The 20,110-nt window shown below is 40.3% G+C and overlaps 1 protein-coding gene across 1 annotated transcript in view; it reads left to right on the top strand.

Moving 5' to 3' along the window:
- Positions 1-20,110, top strand: part of LOC145415403 (uncharacterized) — a 133,043-nt gene that overhangs the window by 69,733 nt on the left and 43,200 nt on the right. The window contains exon 5 of the mRNA XM_080284689.1: positions 603-717. Coding sequence (XP_080140815.1) covers positions 603-717 — 115 coding nt within the window. The remainder of the gene's footprint in view (positions 1-602; positions 718-20,110) is intronic.

The raw sequence follows: 20,110 nt of genomic DNA, 5'->3' as shown, positions 1-20,110 counted from the left end.
TATCTCAACATAGGGGCGTCACTTTATAATTGTCTGCTGCACCCTTGTCATCATTCCCCCATTTCCTGCTATTTTAACTGGGGTGAGGAGGAGCCAAAAACAGGAAACAAAAAAAGCAGGAAAATTACCATATACACTTTTCCTACGTGACTTCTGAGCCCTGGCTATCATTCATACTTGTGTGAAGTGAGGTAAAAATACCGATAATAAGTTGTATATTGAAGGTTACTAGGTCTGTTTTGTTATTAATAACAAAACGAACTTCAGTAACCTCTATTACACTGCATGTGTTAACATAGTAGTAGATAAATGTACCTATGCTGGGAAATATGTTATATCTGACATGTTTGTCCAGACAGTTATTCTGATCCAAGTCCCTGGTACTATGAATGGGGTGGAAAGGGGTCCAGCAACAATGACACACACACCAACGCAAGAGAAACCATTAGTAGTTTTTATTTTCTTGTTTGTGGATCTGCCCAGCCCCGTTGTGAGATAATTAGTCAAGATGATGATGATGATGATGATGATCAGATACCAGCAGACCATCGTATTTATATTGACAGTGCAATATACTGGACTGAGAATGATCTTAACTGCAGATGCGTGGTTTGTGATGCTCCTGCCATGGTGATCGCCGTGCACAGCCAGACCTTCAACGTTCCTGACTGCCCCTCTGGATGGGAGTCACTCTGGATTGGTTACTCCTTCATTATGGTTGGTAAGACATTTTTCACCTTTATATTTTCATTAATGCAACATATTCATTAATCCCTTCACAAAGATCTACCTCTCCTAAGGTAAATAAAAATATGACATTGTTGTATTGGAGGAATTAAAGGAAAGTTCCCAGCCCTTTCCCGTCCTAGTGGTCTCTCCTATGATGACAAATATCATCTAATAATAAAAAGATAACAAAAATTCATCATATTAATAGGGTTCACATCATTATCATCCTCAACATTCTGATATTGTTTCCTTTATTTTAAGAGCAACTTAAAAATAAAGTACTGAATTCGAATGGGATCCAGTATCCATGAATCAGATGGAGTACTGAGTATTTTTTCCACACCATGTTGAACGGCAAATTGCCATGAAATATGGACACGTGCTATCATTATTGAGTGCTCTGAATGAACAAGATTAATTCGGGTTACAATCAACAATAACGAAAAAGTTTCATTCATTTTTTTTTTTTTTTTACATTATGATATACAGAACTCTTACTCCTGTATGTGGTTCATTATGAAATAGAGGACCCATGTCCTATTGGGCAAACACCTGGATAACAAGTGGCAAATCAACAGGAAATTGTTTTGGAAGGAATTTAAAAAAAAAAAAAAAAGCAAGAAGAGGAAATGAGACCAACAGAAAGTGAAGTATGTACATCCATGGACTTCTAATTTAGCACCTGGCTACAAATGCAAAGCAAAGAGAGAGACTTATGTTTTCGAAGCTCAGCTATTCACCCCCACTTCCACAGAAACAGGTACGTACACTCGGAAACCATAATCTCTAGCCCACCTGGGTCGGTGCCGGAGGTTAGTACAGCGACTTTTCTGGACGGCGGCCCACTCAAACTATCACGAGGTAACACACGCACGAACACACACAGTCCTTATGAACCATTCCAGGCTTCGCTCTGAGTGTGTCGTATGTTTAATCATCCTGCTGTATATAATGTTAAGCAGTCGTAGTATGGCTATATAGGTGTCATTATGTATAAGAACTGTATGTGGCATTGTATATTCATTAAATAGGGACACGAAGAAAAATTAACGTAAGTTGTAGTTACGAAAGTAAGAATGAAAAATATAGACTTCCAAACCACCCAGTGATTCGATACAATGTATTCAGCGTTTGTGTGTGTCTGTGTGATCTTACCTAATTGTTCTTACCTAATTGTATCTTTACAGGAATGAGTCAAGCTCGTACTGTCCCGTGTCTTAAACCATATTTATCGTACATATCCTTAAATTTGTGAATTGTTTTGGCACACACTATTTCATTCGGTAGTGCATTCCATTGATCAATTGCTCTGTTTGGGAAACTGAATTTCCTTACGTCTTTATCACCTCTCTTCTTATGCATTTTTTTGCAGTGTCCTCTTGCTGATGCTTCTCCATATGTTAAGTAATCATTTATGTCTATTTTCTCCTTCCCTGATATACACTTATATAGCATTATCATGTCACCTCTTTTCCTTCTCTCCTGTAGTGTTGGTAGATTCAGTTTATTTAGTCTTTCTTCGTAGCTTAGGTCCCTTAAGCTTGGTATCCATCTTGTAGTGGCCCTTTGAACTTTTTCAATCTTGTCTATGTGCTTTTTGAGATGAGGACTCCAGACTTCTGATGCATATTCCAGGGTTGGTCTAATGAATGATGTTATTATCTTCAGCATGTCTTCATTTAAGTATGTGAATGCTATTCTCATATTTGCAAGCAGTGTATACATGTTCCGTACCTTCTCGCTGATGTGGTCAGCCGGAGATAGTCTGTTATTGATAATCACACCTAGGTCTTTCTCTCTTTCTGATGTGTATAGGGTTTTATTTCCTAACTTATAATCCCAATCAGGTCTTTTTCCACTTTTACCAAACTTGATTACATGACACTTGTCCACACTGAATTCCATTTGCCATGTACTAAACCATTCATGAAGTTTATTTAATTCTTCTTGTAGCTCTTTACAAGAGTCTGTGTTAGTAATTCTCCTTTGTATTTTTGCATCATCTGCAAACATATTCAGATAGCTCTCATTTCCAGTGTTACTGTTTATATCATTTATATACACTAAAAACATGATTGGTGCCAGCACTGAACCCTGGGGTACTCCACTAGTCACTTCTTTCCATGATGAGTAGTTTCCTCTTAGTACTGTTCTCATTTCTCTTTTTATGAGAAAGTCTTGCATCCAACAAAACAGTTAGCCTCGAATTCCTCCTTGATGGTACAGTTTCCATAAAAGTCTTTGGTATGGTACTGTGTCAAAAGCTTTCTTGAAATCTAAATAGATACTGTCCACCCATCCTTCCTTTTCCTGTATTGTGTTTGTTACTCTGTCATAGTAGCTCAACAGATTAGTAACACATGATTTTCCTTTTCTGAAACCAAACTGTCTTTCTGTTATGATACTGTGTTCTTCTAGATGATTTACCCAAGCTTTTCTTATAACATTTTGTAATACCTTGCTTACAACACTGGTCAGTGATACTGGTCGGTAGTTGAGTGGATTTTGTCTATTTCCTTTCTTGAATAATAGGACAATAATTGCTTTTTTCCAAATATCAGGTAGTTTACCTTGATTTAAGGATTTCTTGAAAATTAAAAATAATGGTTTACTTAACTCCTTTGCACATTCTCGTAATACCCAACATGAAATTTCATCAAGACCACTTGCTTTTCCTCTGTCTAATCTACTTAACTCCTCCTGTATTACTTTTTCTGCTATTTGTATATCTGGTAGTATGTGTGGACATGCATGTTCCACATAGTCCCTCTCAAAAACTTTTTCTTCTGTAAAAACTAATTGGAAATTCTTATTTAGTGCTTCACAAATATCTTTCTCTTGTGTATAAGTGATTCCCTCGTCCGTAATGGATTGTATTATATCTTTTACTTCGGTTTTGCTTCTGATATAGCTGTAAAACAGCTTTGGTTGATCACTACTTTTATTTAGTATATCCTCCTCAAACTGTTTTTGGGCTTACCTCCTTATTCTTGTATAATCGTTTCTTGCCTGTTTGTAATTATTATACGCCCGTTCACTATTATGTCTTCTGTATCTATTCCACAACAAATCTCTTCTTTCTTTTGATTTTTTACATTCTGTATTGAACCATTTCTGTATTTTCTTATCTGCTTCTTTGTGCTGTGGGATGTACATCTGGAGTCCTATTTCATAAAATTCACAGAATTTTTTATATACAGCATTTAAATCTTGTCCTCTAAGCTCATTTTCCTGATCAACTTCTAAGAAATACTTCTTTAGGTCTTGATAACCTTTTTATAGTTTAGGCTCTTTTTGTAACTGTCTTTGCTGTTTACTATGTCATATGCTATCCAGAAGTTATAGTTTAGTACTGCATGATCGCTTTTGCCGAGTGGAGGGTGATATATTAAACTGTCAATATCATTTTCTTGCCTAGTAATTATTAGATCTAGCACTGAAGGTACATCAAGTCCTCTTTTTCTGGTGGTTTCCCTCACATGTTGCGTTAGGAAGAACTCTTGTACGAGATCCAGGAGCTTTAGGTCCCAACAGCTTTCTTGGCTAATTATATCTAGAGTATTCCAATTTATATTTGTATTGAAATCCCCAGTTAGTATAATTCTTTCTGATTTCTCTTCCATTTTAAGTAGTAATGATCTTAAACCCTGAATTGTACTCTTTGCCAGGTCCTCATATTCATCTCTTTCCCATGTGTTTGATCTGGGTGGCATGTACAAATTGGCTACAATTACTTTACCTTCAGATGTGTTGATCTCTACTGCAATCAGTTCTACTTGTGATGGTATATCTAGTTTTATTTCATTGACTTTTAGATTTTTCTTAGTTAATATTATAATTCCTCCTCTTTTTTTTTTCTTTTTTTTAATTTCTGTCTCTTCTCCATATATTGTATTCCTCTAAGTTTAGTATGTCATTAGATATCCTTGGTGTTAATTTTGTTTCAGTTAGGCATATTATTTGTGGTTCATTTTCTCTGACATAATCGTTCATCTCTAGTAATTTAGATACCATTCCATCCACATTTGAGTACATCAACTTTATCATCTTGTTTATATACTTGTCATGACATGGTTCTACTACCTTCCTCCATTTTATTCCATCCTGTTTGTGTACCACATTCGTACCGGCAATCCTATTACTTTGTAAAAAAATTTCTTCTTCTCCTCTTCTGATCTTCCCTCATTTTTTATTTTTGCTTCCTCCCTTTTCTCTTTCAGTAATTCCAGTTCCTCTTGTGTTAGGCATCTTTTTATCCATACATTTTTGAACTCCTCTTTTTCCATAAGATTCTTTGCATTTTTTAGTATCTCTTCCACAGTGTTTACACTCTGGAAAGTCACCTTTAGATTTCTTGTCTTGCTTTTCTCATATTTCCCTAACCTTCTGTGCTCCTCTATGTCTTTACTACAGATTTCCTCTGTTACTTCTTTCAGTAAACTCATTGCATTTGCCATCTCCTTTTTGTCTCTTGTGATCTTGTTTTTTACTTCTTCCTCTTCTATAGCAGTGATTACTATTGATTTGTTTATACCTATATATATATTGTTTATATCTATATATGTGTGTGTGTGTGTGTGTGTGTGTGTGCAAGCGAGACAAGGAAGTGAACTTTTGTATTCACGTGCATGTATGTGTGTGTGTGTGTGTGTGTGTGTGTGTGTGTGCGAGACAAGGAAGTGAACTTTTATATTCATGTGTGTGTGTGTGTGTGTGTGTGTGTGTGTGTGTGTGTGTGTGTGTGTGTATTGGTATCATCAGGCGACAACCTTAATACAGAAGGTTAATATATACGGTAATTAGTTCATATATGAGACAATTCAGACAAGCTGGTCTGAGCATAGTGCCAGATCACGATGCTTCCACCACACCCCATCTATATCTTTTATTCCCCCTTCATTCGTGTAACTACGTATATGAAAGACCGTATTTAATTAACCATATATTAAAGCAAACTTTACATGCACGTCGATCAGTCACTCCTCATTTGACACACAGCGTAATACTTTCACCATCCCACCTGGGCACACGGAGGCCCACCGTAACTCCCACGGGGAGTCTGACCACAAAGAGCAGCAGAGTAATCATCACTCTCAAGTGCCGCTCACATAACAAGGGAAACAGGAGTTCAGTGTCACCCGATAACTACCAGGAGGCGAATACGGGAGACTGGCAGTCAATGTTTCACCCCAGAGCGTAAGGAAACCTTAACAGAGGCACCGAAAGCAACATGGAAAAAGTTTGCTAAGGCGTATGCGGATGTGGGATTCGATATTTGGAGGTCCGTCATTTTCACCGATGAGAAATGTTTCACATCTGTCGCAGCAGTCGGGCGCCAGTGTCGGCAATTACATAATACAAGATATGACTGAAGACACATCCATGAGACATCGACAAGCTGTCGTGTAACAACCTCCATGCACGGATGGATGTGGTGGTGAGGTGTTGTTGAACATATTGCAGATCAGTATATAAAAATTCTAGAGATATCCTTTTTTCCATTGGTGCAAGCATATCCCATCCCAGACCCACAGTTTATTTACATGGTGCAAGACCACAGTCCAATACCTACAATCCGGGCAGTCAAGCACTGGTTTCAGGTGCACTCACAAATTATTCTATTGGACTGGCCCTCTAAAGGGGCTGATTGTAATTCAACAGAAAATCTTTGGACGCATATGGTTGCTGAATGTGGTGTTGAGGAGAAAACGAGGGAGACAGTGAGGAGACACGCACATAACGTGTGGGAGGGAATAAGGAGAAGGCAGAACATCTGCAGCAATCTGCATTCGCAGCACATCTCTCGTCGTGGCAAGACCTCCCGGCGGGACCAGCTCTCCGCAGCAGCCACACCAGCCGAGAGACGGGCCCGTCATTCCTATCTGAGGGAGTACCCTGGTCTGCCCACCAGGAGGTCGAGGCTCCTCCGCCCTAGACTACCTGGCCGACAACCCTCCCTCCGCCACGACCTGGACCGGGGCTGTGCCATCTGTGAAGACCAGGACCAGGCCTCCCCTTTCGTGCTTCCACCTGCTGCTGCTGGAGAGCTGGACGAGTCTATTTTGCCCTTTCTACCAGGGGCAAGAGGGTTGAGGGCAGCATCGGGGCGTTTCCACCTGAGCTCGTCGGCGACTCCTCCATCAGCGCCGCGCTGTCTACCCGGCTCTAGTCCCGCCCTGCCCTTTTTCGACCATCGTGCTGCCGGCCTCACCATCCACCGCCAAGCCCCGCCCACACTCGTCGATCATCGGGCAGCCGATCTCACCACCAACCATCGCACCTTCCCCTGCCTCTGCCGCCATTCCCTAGTTCGCCAGTTTGGTGTTCCTGCTATGCTCTCTCTGAGAGCTTTTTTTCTGCAGTTTCCCAGATGGGCTCTCTGTTTGCCCGTGCCCCACCAAGTGTGGGGCAAATATCACACAACAAGCAGCAATCTGGTAGATTCCAGGAAGTTATATCGGCAGATGAAGGTTGGATAGGGTATTAACCTTTGGGCACGAGGTATCTCAGTGGTAGCAGCCTGGCCTCGGGATCCTGTTGTCAGGAATTAAATCTCCGCCTACGACGGTGCCTTGTGGGGGGTGGCGGGAGAGGTAGCGCCTCCTGTAACCTCGTTGGGGCCACATACACATTACACATTCTTTCCTAACTCTCGGGAATTTGTCAAGATATTTTACTTTGCAATTTTACATCACTTCACATAAATATGCTTATAATGTCGAGGCAAGAATATACATAACTCTTGGGAATATGTCCAGACAAAATATATGTTACTACAATAATCACATGTTTACAGTGTTTATGCATAATACGTCATACCCACAAAACATTCTTGTTGTGCTATGTCCATGTGTGTGTGAGATAACTAGTAACTGATCCACATTAGTTTGGTAAATAAAGAAGTGAAAAGTAAGCACAAAGCCATATGGATACAATTACACGGAAGAAGGGAAATATGGATGAACCATGGTTTTGAGGGAAACAATGTGCTATGGGACGATGAGCACAATTACGAAAGGGTGAGCTATCACCGACGATAAATGGAAACACCCCATTATGAAAAATCATTCCTTCTACGGATGAAGCTTGGTGTTATAGAAAACAAACACACACACACACACACACACACACACACACACACACACACACACAAACGCTGAATACATTATATCGAATCACTGGGTGGTTTGGAAGTCTATATTTTCCATTCTTACTTTTGTAACTACAACTTACCTTAATTTTTCTTCGTGTCCCTATTTAATGAATATACAATGCCACATACAGTTCTTATACATAATGACACCTATATAGCCATACTGTGACTGCTTAACATTATATACAGCAGGATGATTAAACATACGACACACTCAGAGCGAAGCCTTGAATGGTTCACAAGGACTGAGTCACGCCTCATCTGTTCGAATGCCATGTCGGCTGAAGGATACGACGTTATCACAGTCAAGAGTAAACGCCGTAATCAAGCACATTTGGCAATGCATTGTAGTGCCTAAAATTAGGGCAGGGTGTGAAACAGGCCGTGGTAATATGCCATACTGATCCAACTGTTTGTTTCGAAGATATTTGCGAAAAACGATGGGTCAAGGCCCCTGAAACGCTTAGTAATTTACGTATCTACACACACACCTGTACTTATATATTAGCCCCAAGGGGAGAAGGGACAGATCATCACCAAACCACACAGCACAAGGGTCAACTCCACAGTGCAATCAGCTACTTCCGCAGCAGGGCCTGACATCAGAGCTGGTTTACCCTTGTCACATCATAATGGACCCATCCCTCTACCCACACCTGACCTGATCAGCTGATCAGACCAAATGCGGGAGGATATCCCCTCGGGGCTGCGTCACATATTCATTCACAGTTTCTCTCCAGTCATCCCTATCACATGCAGCCACTCTTCCTTGCTCTACAGACATCCCTCTTGCATCTAATGCTTTCTTTACACTGTTCATCCATCCTATTCGTGGTCCTTCCCTCAGCCTTACATCTCTCACATCCGATCCAGTTATCTTTTTCACCAGTTGCTCTTTATCCATTATCTCCATAAACCCAAACCATTGCAACACTCTGCTCAACCTGATCAGCCATCTCCCACATAACTCCAGTTCTTCGCTCTTCATCATTATTCACTCAATCCGTATGTGTCACTCCACACATACTCCCCAGACACCTCATCTCCATTACATTCAAACTCTTCTACTCTGCTACACCATTATTCCACGTTTCAGCCCCATAAAATGCCGTCAGTACCACTACATTGCCATACGGCCTTCTCTTTACATCTGTTCTGAGCGAACCACATCTAAACACTTTTTCCATTCCTCTCAACACCTTTCCTACTTCATTCATTCTAAACTTCACCTCTACATCTGTTTTTCCATCATCAGCAAAATGTGACCCTAACTACATAAAACATTCAGCCTCCTCAAGTAACTCACCTTTCAAAACTACATTCATCCTCTTAGCATCTACCAACCTCGTACACTTCATCGCTTCATTTTTTTTCTCATTTACTCTCAATTTCCTCCTTTCACACACCCTTCCAAACTCCTCTACCAACTGCTCCAACCTCTCCTCCAAATCAGCCACCAGCGTAGTATCATCCGCAAACAGCAGCTGGCACAGATTTCACTCTCTTCCTCCAGAATTCACCAGACTCAAACCTCCAGCTAACACTGTCATTCACCTCCCTCACAACACCATTCATATGAATGTTAAACAACCAAGGCGACATCACACATCCCTGCCGCAGCCCGACTTTCACGGGAAACCAGACACAGAATTTCCCACTCTTACATACGCTGTACTATTTACATAAATACTTTTCACTCCTTTCAACAACCTACCACCTCGTCCACACAGTCTCAAAACAGTCCACAAAGTCCTCCTATCAGTTCTGTCGTATGCGTTCTCTAAATCCATGAACGCCCAAAATACATCCTTACCTTTCGCCAAATACTTTTCACACACCTGTCTCACAACAAACACCTGATCCACGCATCCCCTCCCTCTCCGACAACCACACTGCTCCTAACCAATCACTCGCTCTGCACCCTCTCTAACTCTCGTAATAGCACTCTGCCATACACCCAACCTACAACACTCAATAGACTTATATATATATATATATATATATATATATATATATATATATATATATATATATATATATATATATATATATATATATATATATATACTCAATAGACTTTATATATATATATATATATATATACTATATATATATATATATATATATATATATATATATATATATATATATATGATAGAGTTCAGTGTATACAATACGGTATGATAGTGTCATAAGTCAGATGTACAGTACACATCATGAACTCAGACACTTGTAAATTTAATAATATGCATAAATCCTGCAAGTAACTGTTACTCAAAATACTGAACAGTATTCACATAACCATAGAAGTGTAGTAATAACAAATGAATAAAAAAATTCCCCAATGAACGCCTCAGCTGCCTTCAGGTCGACAGTACAAACCTCACCATTCACCTGAACATTTTGGAAGGAAAAAAGGATTAAATTAATTAACCAGCCATGGATAGCGTCAAACTGCACTTCTCAATTAGGGACTGTACACTCCCTTAACACCGCCAAAACAAAATAGACTGTAGGCTTGGTTTCGAGATGAAACGAGTGCATCCATGATAGCAGACTATCTACAGTGTGATACTTATTTTCGCAGTAATAAAAAATTGCAAACAATACCATACAACAATAGGCAATACATTCATATATCGATAACATAATTGTTTGTTATAGCTGTAAAGTATTCACAAATATCATATTCATTACTATTATTCATGCCACTGGCAGCACACTAAGATGCGAGTGCATCTTTGGTAGCAAACTATTATACAGTGTGATACACGTATTTTCACAGTAAAGAGAAAATGTGAATGATAACTTATAGCAATAAACAGTACACTGATGTATTGATAAAGCAGCTGTTTATTATACCTGAAGTTATATACTGTAAATTTGATTTTCAGTAATATTATTCATACTGCTGGCAGCACAATCGGTTATGTAAGCAAACCTTGGGAACACTACGACTGCCGTCACGCGTCAGTTACAAATAGGCAAGATCTAAAGACTAAAGAGGTCAGATCAGTTCTGCCTGAAAACGAGACAACCTGACCATGACGTCACGCAGCTGCATCTTACTCAGTTCACCTGAGCAGACTAACTCAGTCATATCCTGACATTCAAGTCAAGTTCTCCCGAGTGACAAACCAAGAAGATCCACTTTCCCTCCCGTTTTTGGGGAGTCATTCTACCAAAATCGATTTTATGAGACTACATGGCCAAGAGTCGGAGACATAAAAGAAAAATGTTATGAAACAATATGGCGAGCTGTGCATCTTGGTGTGGTGTAGAGTGGTGCTAGAAGGTGTGGTGGAGTGTGGTAAGGCATGGTGCAAGATGTATCATGGTAAGGTGTAGAGTGATGCTAAAAGATGGTCCTAGAAGGTGTGGTGGAGTGTGATAAAGTATGGTGCAAGATGTTGGGAAGGATTCAGTGTTGAGGTCAAATGCATATTAAGCCCTATGCGCCAGCTGATGTGTATAGCCGTCACGATTAAAGGTGAGGAATGCTGCCAGTTGACGGGATTAGCCGGCAGCATCTTTCCGCCACCTTTGAACTCACGACTATTTTCTATGACACCCATAAGGTAGGTGGGCCCCCCATGTATCCCACTGATGTGTGGATCAGTCTGTACCTGGCAGTGGTAGAGTGAAGAGCCATGTCTTCATCGTTGCCGTCATCTGATTCCTTCCCACCGCACACGGGGTTGATTGCATCATCGACCCACCCGAAAGTTTTGCCCTTAGTTCCGGGGGAAAGGGCTCGGTGACAGTGCCATTGGTCGTGCCTTGGACGACACGGTGTCCTCACGAACACTTAGTGAGTGTACTTCTTTGGAGGAGAGGAGAAGTTACCATGTGGAGAGTGAACTCTCTCACCCTCCGACCTCTTCCTGCTCTCAGATGCCTGAAAAGCTCTCAAACTCCTGCAGGAGGAGGGCAGGGCCTTCGACAGTGACGAGTTCACTAGGCAAGAGGATGTTGATGACCCAGTACACCAGGTCGGTTAAGGTGGAGTTGACGGTCATCTGCAAAATATATGCCGACAAGCCATCTCATCGCCACACTCACCACCTGCTTGCCATTTTCTTGCCCTCGAACGTCCACCTTCACCTCAGCTGAGTACTTCAAGGGCAGAATCTCGACAACTGGGCCTTTCAGGAATGGAATTTTCTATGCAGCCCTCACGTGGTTACTCAGCAATAAGCATCTCCCCAGGGAAGGGCTGCATCAGGTGAGTCATCATCCCCTTACTGCCTCACCTGCCACATCTCTCCCTGTCCTTCCCCCTCACCCCCTGCCTGTGGGTTTGCACTTGGGCATGCACGCGGGCATGCGCGCATGCAGAAAAAACGTGCTGCACATGAAAAATGGCCTACTTTACCAGGTGTGGGTAGAATGTATACATTTGTCTGGGAGGAAGGACTAGGATGTGAGCCCTCTGTACCGGTATTTAATGAGAAAGAAGCAGGTGTTCAGGAAGATGAGTTTCCCTCCAGGCCCTGGACTATTAGCAATATTTTCAGGGCAATATTCACGACCGCAGTTATGCAATACCTGGTGGAAGAAATTAATTTCCACCAGGCTATGTGGGTGCGGTGGCTGGACGTGGCTGCCAGTACAGATGAGGTACTGGCAACATGTGCTCCATGACTACTGGTGGTAGATGAACTCTTGGGCACACCTGTCTTCAGTAAGTATATGGCCCATGACAAGTACCTGGCCATCCTAGGGTTCCTCCATTATGGACCTGCACTGAACAAAAGGTTGTGGAGAATTAGACCCAATCTAACAATGCTCAAGGAGTCATTTTCCAGTGTTTTGCGTCCATTTCAGAGAGGTAATTAACGAATCACTGGTGCCATTCTGGGGCAGGTTGGTATTTATTCAGTATGTGCTGCCCAAGTGTGACTGCCTTAGGCTGAAATTCTTTGTCCTTTGTGACTGCAAAACTGGATATGTGCTCAATGTGATAGTTTATTTGGCTGTGGATGTTGATATACCTAGTGATTATCCTCAAAGTTTCTCGGCATTGGTCGTGAAAGTGCTGATGGAAAGATATTTGAATAGGCACCACATTCTGTACACCAGTAATTATTACACAGCCCCGATGTTGACCAAATATTTGTTTGAAAATGGTACCGAGTCCTGTGGAACTGTTCGGGTAAACAGAAAGAATTTCCCTGTATTCACAGCAAATACTGAGATAGGACTCCTTCTTACCAAGAAATGTGACATGTTAGTGCTTCTCTGGCATAACAAGTGACAGGTTAACATGTTGTCAACAGTACATAAGGGTGTGTTTGAGGAAATGAGAAAAACAGACTACAGGACCAGGGAACCCGTGTTGAAACCAGATGCTCTCAACAACTATAATCTCAACATGCAGCTTGTTGATAAACTGGAAATGCAAATTAAGAGGCTGATTGCCTATGTAAGTCCTGCAGGTGGTACAAGAAGGCGTTTTTACACCTTCCTGATATTGCCGTCCTGAACAGTTTCATACTGTTCAAGGAGCTCGTCAGGAAACTTCTCTCTCTACAAGAGTTTGAGTGAGAGTTTGCACGTGAACTCCTCGAAGTGTATTCAACTGCACAGGTGACAGGTGCTAGGCAAGGGGTGCAGACAGCCCCTACAGTAGACAGGCTAAGCTGTGAAGACTGCTTCCGGTGGCACAGGCTGGTAGAGATTGGCTGTACCACAGCAGGTCGTCAGGCATACAGGCGGTGCCACATCTGTAACACGGCCAAACGCTGTCCCTCAGCATGACAAGAGACAGCCAACCAATGTGCGGCGTGCAAGGTCCACCTGTGCCCTAAATATTTTTGTGAGCATCACTCCGAGCATGATTACCTACCAGTGTCCAGAGTGCAAGGTCTCCCTATGCCTTAAATGTTTTTGTATCATTCCGAGCGTGATTACTGAGCAAGTGTATGGAAAAATGTAAATAGTATAAAGGCATGCACAGTGTGTGTTTTTTTTTTTTTTTTTTATAAATAGGTGAAATGTTAGATATTATAAGTGATTTCTAGTAAGTGCTATGATATGTGTTTTATAATAAGTTCTACAAGTGTAGTGCAATAAGTGTTACTGCTTTTTGTTTTTATGTATCTGACTCAGGACATAGGATTCACAGCCTGTTCCCAAGGCTCAGTAGTCCTCCTACATACCATACGTCTCTACATGTCACCACTTCGGCGCTAACACTCACCGTCCATATTGAATACATGCTAGGGCTGTCTCATAAAAGACTGGTGTATTGGTATTATCTGGGGTAATTTTATGACATGTCGGTGGGTCTCCTGGTAGATCAGTAAAGCCTGCTAATATGAAATTCAAATCCTTAAACTGTTCCCTGCCCCAGTGGGGATTTCAACCTGGGTCCGATAGGACTGCAGGCAACCTCTCTACTGACTGAGCATATTGGTTATTGGTGAAAAATTATTGGAAATACCTTGAGTTAGCCTACCTGTTACATGAAAGAAAACCACTTGTGAGCAGGTCAGAAAGAAAATTACCTGGTTGGCTAAAACTAAATTCTTTCCCTCAGTACTCAGGAAATGGTGCTGAATATGTGAGCATAAGTATATTTGTGATGTGAAGTGCAAATAGTATAAGCTGTGTATAATATTTGTGAGATTTTCACGATGCCTCTGATTAGTACAAATCAGTCTGTATTATAGTACAAGTAATTGCCTCATACTCAGCCATATTGTGTGAAACAGCCACAGCATTTACTTGTCAAAGTGCAATTACCCGTAACTGTAATGTCAAGTGCAATTATAAGTGTCGTAATGGTGGGAAATTATTATAACTGATGCAAGAAATGAGTGCAGAAAAACAAAGAGCTTTTTTTTTCTCTCACACACCTACGGGGCATAGTGGCACTACGAAACGGGTGGAAAACCATTTGGGGAGCCACATGGACAGGGTGATGACTCATCCTTACAAAGGTGAGGAAGGAAAAGTCGAGGAGCGAGTGGAGTTTTCCACATTCCTTCCACGGACGCCCAGGCAGCGTTGCAATCACCGCTCCGGTCAGTGCTGCCAACGCTGGCCAGCCAGTCCAAGGTCACTGCCAGTGGCATGCGCTCGGAATCAGCCCGTCTAAGCATGTAAAAGTAGTCATCTTCAACTTATCCTTACTCATCGATGGGGCCACCTGTAGACCTAGGGATACTTTCATTTGAAAGACAAAGAGTTGATGAGTCTTATTTACCTTTATTTTTTTTCTCTAGCATATATAGTTTGGCAGATATTAGGGTTTGAAGTATGGGTATTTTTCCCAAAATCTCGGAAATTCCTCGTAAGGAATGGGCTGTGGCGGGAAACCCCCTGCAGATAAGGGTTACGGTGCAGCACGTTGATTTAGAGATAGATAGAGAGAGAGACAGACAGACAGACAGACACACACACACACACACACCGGTATACATATGTACACACGTGTAATATGTTTCTCCAATAGCCTACATATATATATATATATATATATATATATATGTGTGTGTGTGTGTGTGTGTGTGTGTGTGTGTGTTTACCTAATTGTTCTTACCTAATTGTAACTTTACAGGAATAAAGCAAGCTTTTACTGTCCCGCGTATAAATCATTGTTATCATACATATCCTTAAATCTGTGAATAGTTATGGTATACACTGCTTCATTCGGTAGTGCATTACACTGATCAATTGCCCTATTTGGGAAACTGAAATTCCTTATGTCTGCAGTATTATTGCCTCTCTTTTTATGTAGTTTTTTGCGGTGTCCTTTTGCTGATGCTTTCCCATAGGTTATATATTCATTAATGTCTATTTTCTCATTCCCTGATAACCATTTGTAACGTCCTCGTCCCGGACTGCCACAGACTCCAACAGCAGTAGTACAGTTCAGGAAGGACGTTGCCCAGTGAGTTGTTCTTCCTATGGTCAGCCTTTAGGTGTGCTGTAGGCTACACAAGATCAGCTGAGGCGAAAATAAACACTGCCTCCTTAAAGTTCACTGTCTTCATTTTCCAAATAATTCCACTGAAAGCTTTCAAACTTCACTGTTCTCACAAGCACTGGAGCTATACACACTCAACTAACTGCTATTACACTTACTGCTTAGCAACACTTTGCAGTTATTACACTTAATGCTTGACACTTCACAGTTTTCTCAGGTTCCAATGATATACAAACTTCAGTAACCCGTCACTGTTTGCTACTGTTTTCTCAAGTACCAAAAATATATAATCTTCACTGACACTGACATTGCACCTCACTGAACCAAAACCGACTGCACTTCACACAGACTGACCTGAAACCTGACCAAAAGTCATAATAATTTCTACCCCATCTTTTATTAGCTTGCATTATTCGAGAAACATCTACATTGTACGAGTATACTCTCGACAGGCAACAGTTGCCAACTCAAACACATCAAAACATACAGAGTTGTCTCACATTACATAACACTTTAAATCATTTACCATACAAACTTAACTTACATAATTTAACAAGCAATCACTTAAAACAGAAAGAAAAAGAACATAAAAATAAATTAATGTTTAACTTACGAAATAACTACGCTCACAAACAACAAGCAAACTGGCAACTCTGATGACTCATACCGGAACTTACGGTACGAGAAACGTCTCGAAGGTACGAGACTACCTAACTGGCAAATATCCATTCATAATACATTTATATAGCATAATAATGTTTTTTCTTCTTCTCTCATGTAATGTTTGTAGATTCAGTTTTTCTTTTTTCTTTTTTTTTTTCATGGCTTAGAGCCCTTAAGCTCGATACCCATCTTGTAGCTGCCCTTTGTACTTTTTCAGTCTTATCTATGTGTTTTTTCTAGATGAAGATTCCAGACTACTGATGCATACTCCATGGTTAGTTTGATGAATGATGTTATATTCTTTCTTAGCATGTCTTCATTTATAAATGTGAATGCAATTCTCATAGTCTCAAGTAATGTATACATGCTACGTACCTCCTCACTGGTTCTGTCATCTGGAGATAGTCTGTTATTGATAGTTACTCCTAGTCCTTCTCCCTTTCTGATATGTGTAGGGTTGATCTTCCTAACTTATAAACCCAATCTGGTCTTTTCTCACTATTACCAAACTTAATTACATGACACTTGTCCACATTAACTTCCATTTGCCATTTATTGCTCCATTCATGAAGCTTGTTTAATTCCTCTTGTTGCACTTTGCAAGAATTTGTGTTAGTAATTTTCCTTTGTATTTTTGCATCATCCATAAACATATTTAGATAGCTTCCCTTTCCAATGTTGCTGTCTGTCATTTATATATACTAAAAACATAATTGCTGCCAGCAGTGAGCCCTCTGGAACTCCGCTAGTCACTTCCCTCCATGTTGAGTTAATTTGTCCTTAATAATGTTCTCATTTCCCTTTTTCTGAGAAAATCAGCAATCCAACAGTACAGATTGCCTTGGATTCCTCCTTGATGGTACAGTTTCCATAAAAGTCTTCGGTGCAGTATTCTCTCAAATGCTTTCTTAAAATCCAAACAGATACTGTCCACCCATCCTTCTCTTTTCTGTTACATTTCTGTAACTCTATCACAGCAGCTTAATAACTTAGTAGCATATGATTTTTCCTTTCTTATATCGAGCTGCCTCTGGTATCATACTATGTTCTACCAGATGTTTTACCCAAAGTTTTCTTGTTAGCTTTTCTAGTATCTAACTTACAACACTGGTCAGTGATACTGGTCGGTAGTTGAGTGGATTTTGTCTATTCTCTTTCTTGAACAGGGGAACAATGTTTGCTTTCTTCCAAATATCAGGTAGTTTACCTTGACCTAAGGATTCCTTGAATATTAAGTACGATGGTCTGCATAACTCTTCTGCACATTCATGTATCATCCAACCTGAAATTCCATCAGGACCATTTGCTTTTCCTTTGTCTAATTTACTTAACTCTTCCTGTACTTCTTTTTCCGATATTTGTATATCTGGTAATATGTGTGGGCATGCATGTTCCATATCATCTCTCAAAATTTCTTTCCTCTGTAAAACCTGATTGGATGATTTTATTTATTGCTTCACAAATAGGTTTCTCTTGTGTATAGATGATGCCCTCATCCGTAATGGACTGTATTTTATCCTTAACCCGCTGCATCCCATCAACATGTATACACACTGCAACGTTTTTTCACGCTCAGTCCTGACAACGTGTCTACACGCTTTGCAATTGCAAGGTCCGTTATTTCTACCATTTTCAAATTTCATGCATGATTTTTGATAAGTAGACGCGGGACATCTTCCTCTACCTGCCGCCAGGGGGGACACTGCCTTACCCTGCGTGACCTTCCCCCTCACACACACACATGCCATTGTTTTGGAAACTCACCTGTTAGCAGTGACCTGGCCAGTAAAGACATGTCGTGCCACGGTATGAAATTCAAGGCAAGAGTGATTCCACAATCGATGACAATGTGAAGGACAAAGATTCATGGTGCCAGAGCAAGAAATGAGCAGTGATAAAGAGGTAATGTCACCAAGGAAGGTGCAGTATGTTGATGTGTTCAGTGAATGAAACAACACTTTTATCACCTATATTATTGTATGAAAAGCAATATATTATTGTACTACATATAAATTTGTACCAAATGAACAAATATCTACGTATTCTGAGTGATTTGAAACAGTTACCACTACACAGAAAACACGACACTCGCAGCATGGCTCCACGGTACCAGGTGTTTAACGAGGCACCTGTTTAGACCACTCCTAAGCTCAGGTGAGCACTTTGGGGGGCATGTTCCAATGTTTCTCATAAAAAGCGGAGGTTTTAGCCCCTCGAAAAAAAAAATCGAAAATCTGCCTGGATTGGGGGAGGTCATTGGTGAAAAATCGGTCAGTCCGTGGCAGATTTACATTAATTTTGCTTCGGATGTAGCTGTTAAAAAACTTAGGGTGATCACTATTTTTATTTATGATGTCCTCCTCAAACTGTCTCTGAGCCTCCGTTCGTATCTTTGTATAATAATTTCTTGCCTGTTTATAGTTGTTATATGCCCTCTCACTATTGTGTCTTCTGCATCTATTCAACAGCAAGTCTCTTTTTTCTTTTTTTTTTATATTCTGTATTAAACCAGTTCTTTTTTTTCATTTCTGTTGCTTTGTGGTGTGAGATGTAATTTTGGACTCCTATTTCATAAAGATTACAGAATTTTAAATATATACTATTTAAATCTTGTCCTCTAAGTTCCTTTTCCCAGTCTGTTTATAAAAAGTACTTCTTCAGGTCATAATAGTTGCCCTTTTTGTAATTTACTCTTTTTGTAATTCTCATTACTGGTAATGTCATATGCAATCCTCAAGATACAGTTTAATACTGCATGGTCGCTTTTGTCAAATGAAGAGTGATACATTATATTGTCAATTTCATTTTCTTGTGTGGTAAATATAAGCTCTAATACTGATGGATCATCAAATCCTCTTTTTCTGGTGTATGCTGTGTTAGGAGTAACTCCTGGAAAAGCTCTAGGAGCTTTTGATCTTAACTGCTTTCATGGCTTTTTACATCTAGAGTATTCCAATTTCTATTTGAATTGAAGTCTCCAGTTAATATAATTCTTTCATATTTTTCTTCCATGCTATGTAGTAATGTTCTTAAACTTTGAATTGTACTTTCTGGCAGGTCTTCATATTCTCCTCTTTCCCAGGTGCTTGTTTTGGGTGGCATGTATATATTTGCCACAATTAACCCCTTAATCGCGGGCATGTTGGAGGCGGTCCATGCCCCTCACGAGGGGATATTCGCACTCCGACTGACTTTTTAAAAATATTTGCCAAAAATCCGTTATTAGTCCTAGAATATTGTAATTATAAATGCTTATGGCACATACCTTCAGCTTTCTCCTAGGATGTTTGTTGAGCCTTCATCGACTACTGTAGGACTTGTGGAGATTTCTGAAGTTGGGTAACGAAGTCTCAACTTTACACTTCCCAACATCCCGTAATATGATTACCACTGCCTGATATTATCACTAGAAACACTATTCTATGATTTTCTAGTAGTTTGGAATCCTTACACCACAAAAAAAACTGTGGAAGCAATGTAAATTACGAGCGCATACCAGCTTCCCACCCGCGTTTGTTCCCCGCTGGTATTATGTCATTTATTATTCATAAACACACTCACACTTTATATTCCTAGTACTTTATTACACTTATATATATATATATATATATATATATATATATATATATATA

This window comes from Coenobita brevimanus, chromosome 13, assembly GCF_032717465.1.
Source record: "Coenobita brevimanus isolate Jiangsu-jjx chromosome 13, ASM3271746v2, whole genome shotgun sequence".
NCBI classification, from domain to species: Eukaryota; Metazoa; Arthropoda; class Malacostraca; order Decapoda; family Coenobitidae; genus Coenobita; species Coenobita brevimanus.
Note: the sequence above shows the minus strand (reverse complement) of the source record. Positions and strands in the feature narration are given on the sequence as shown.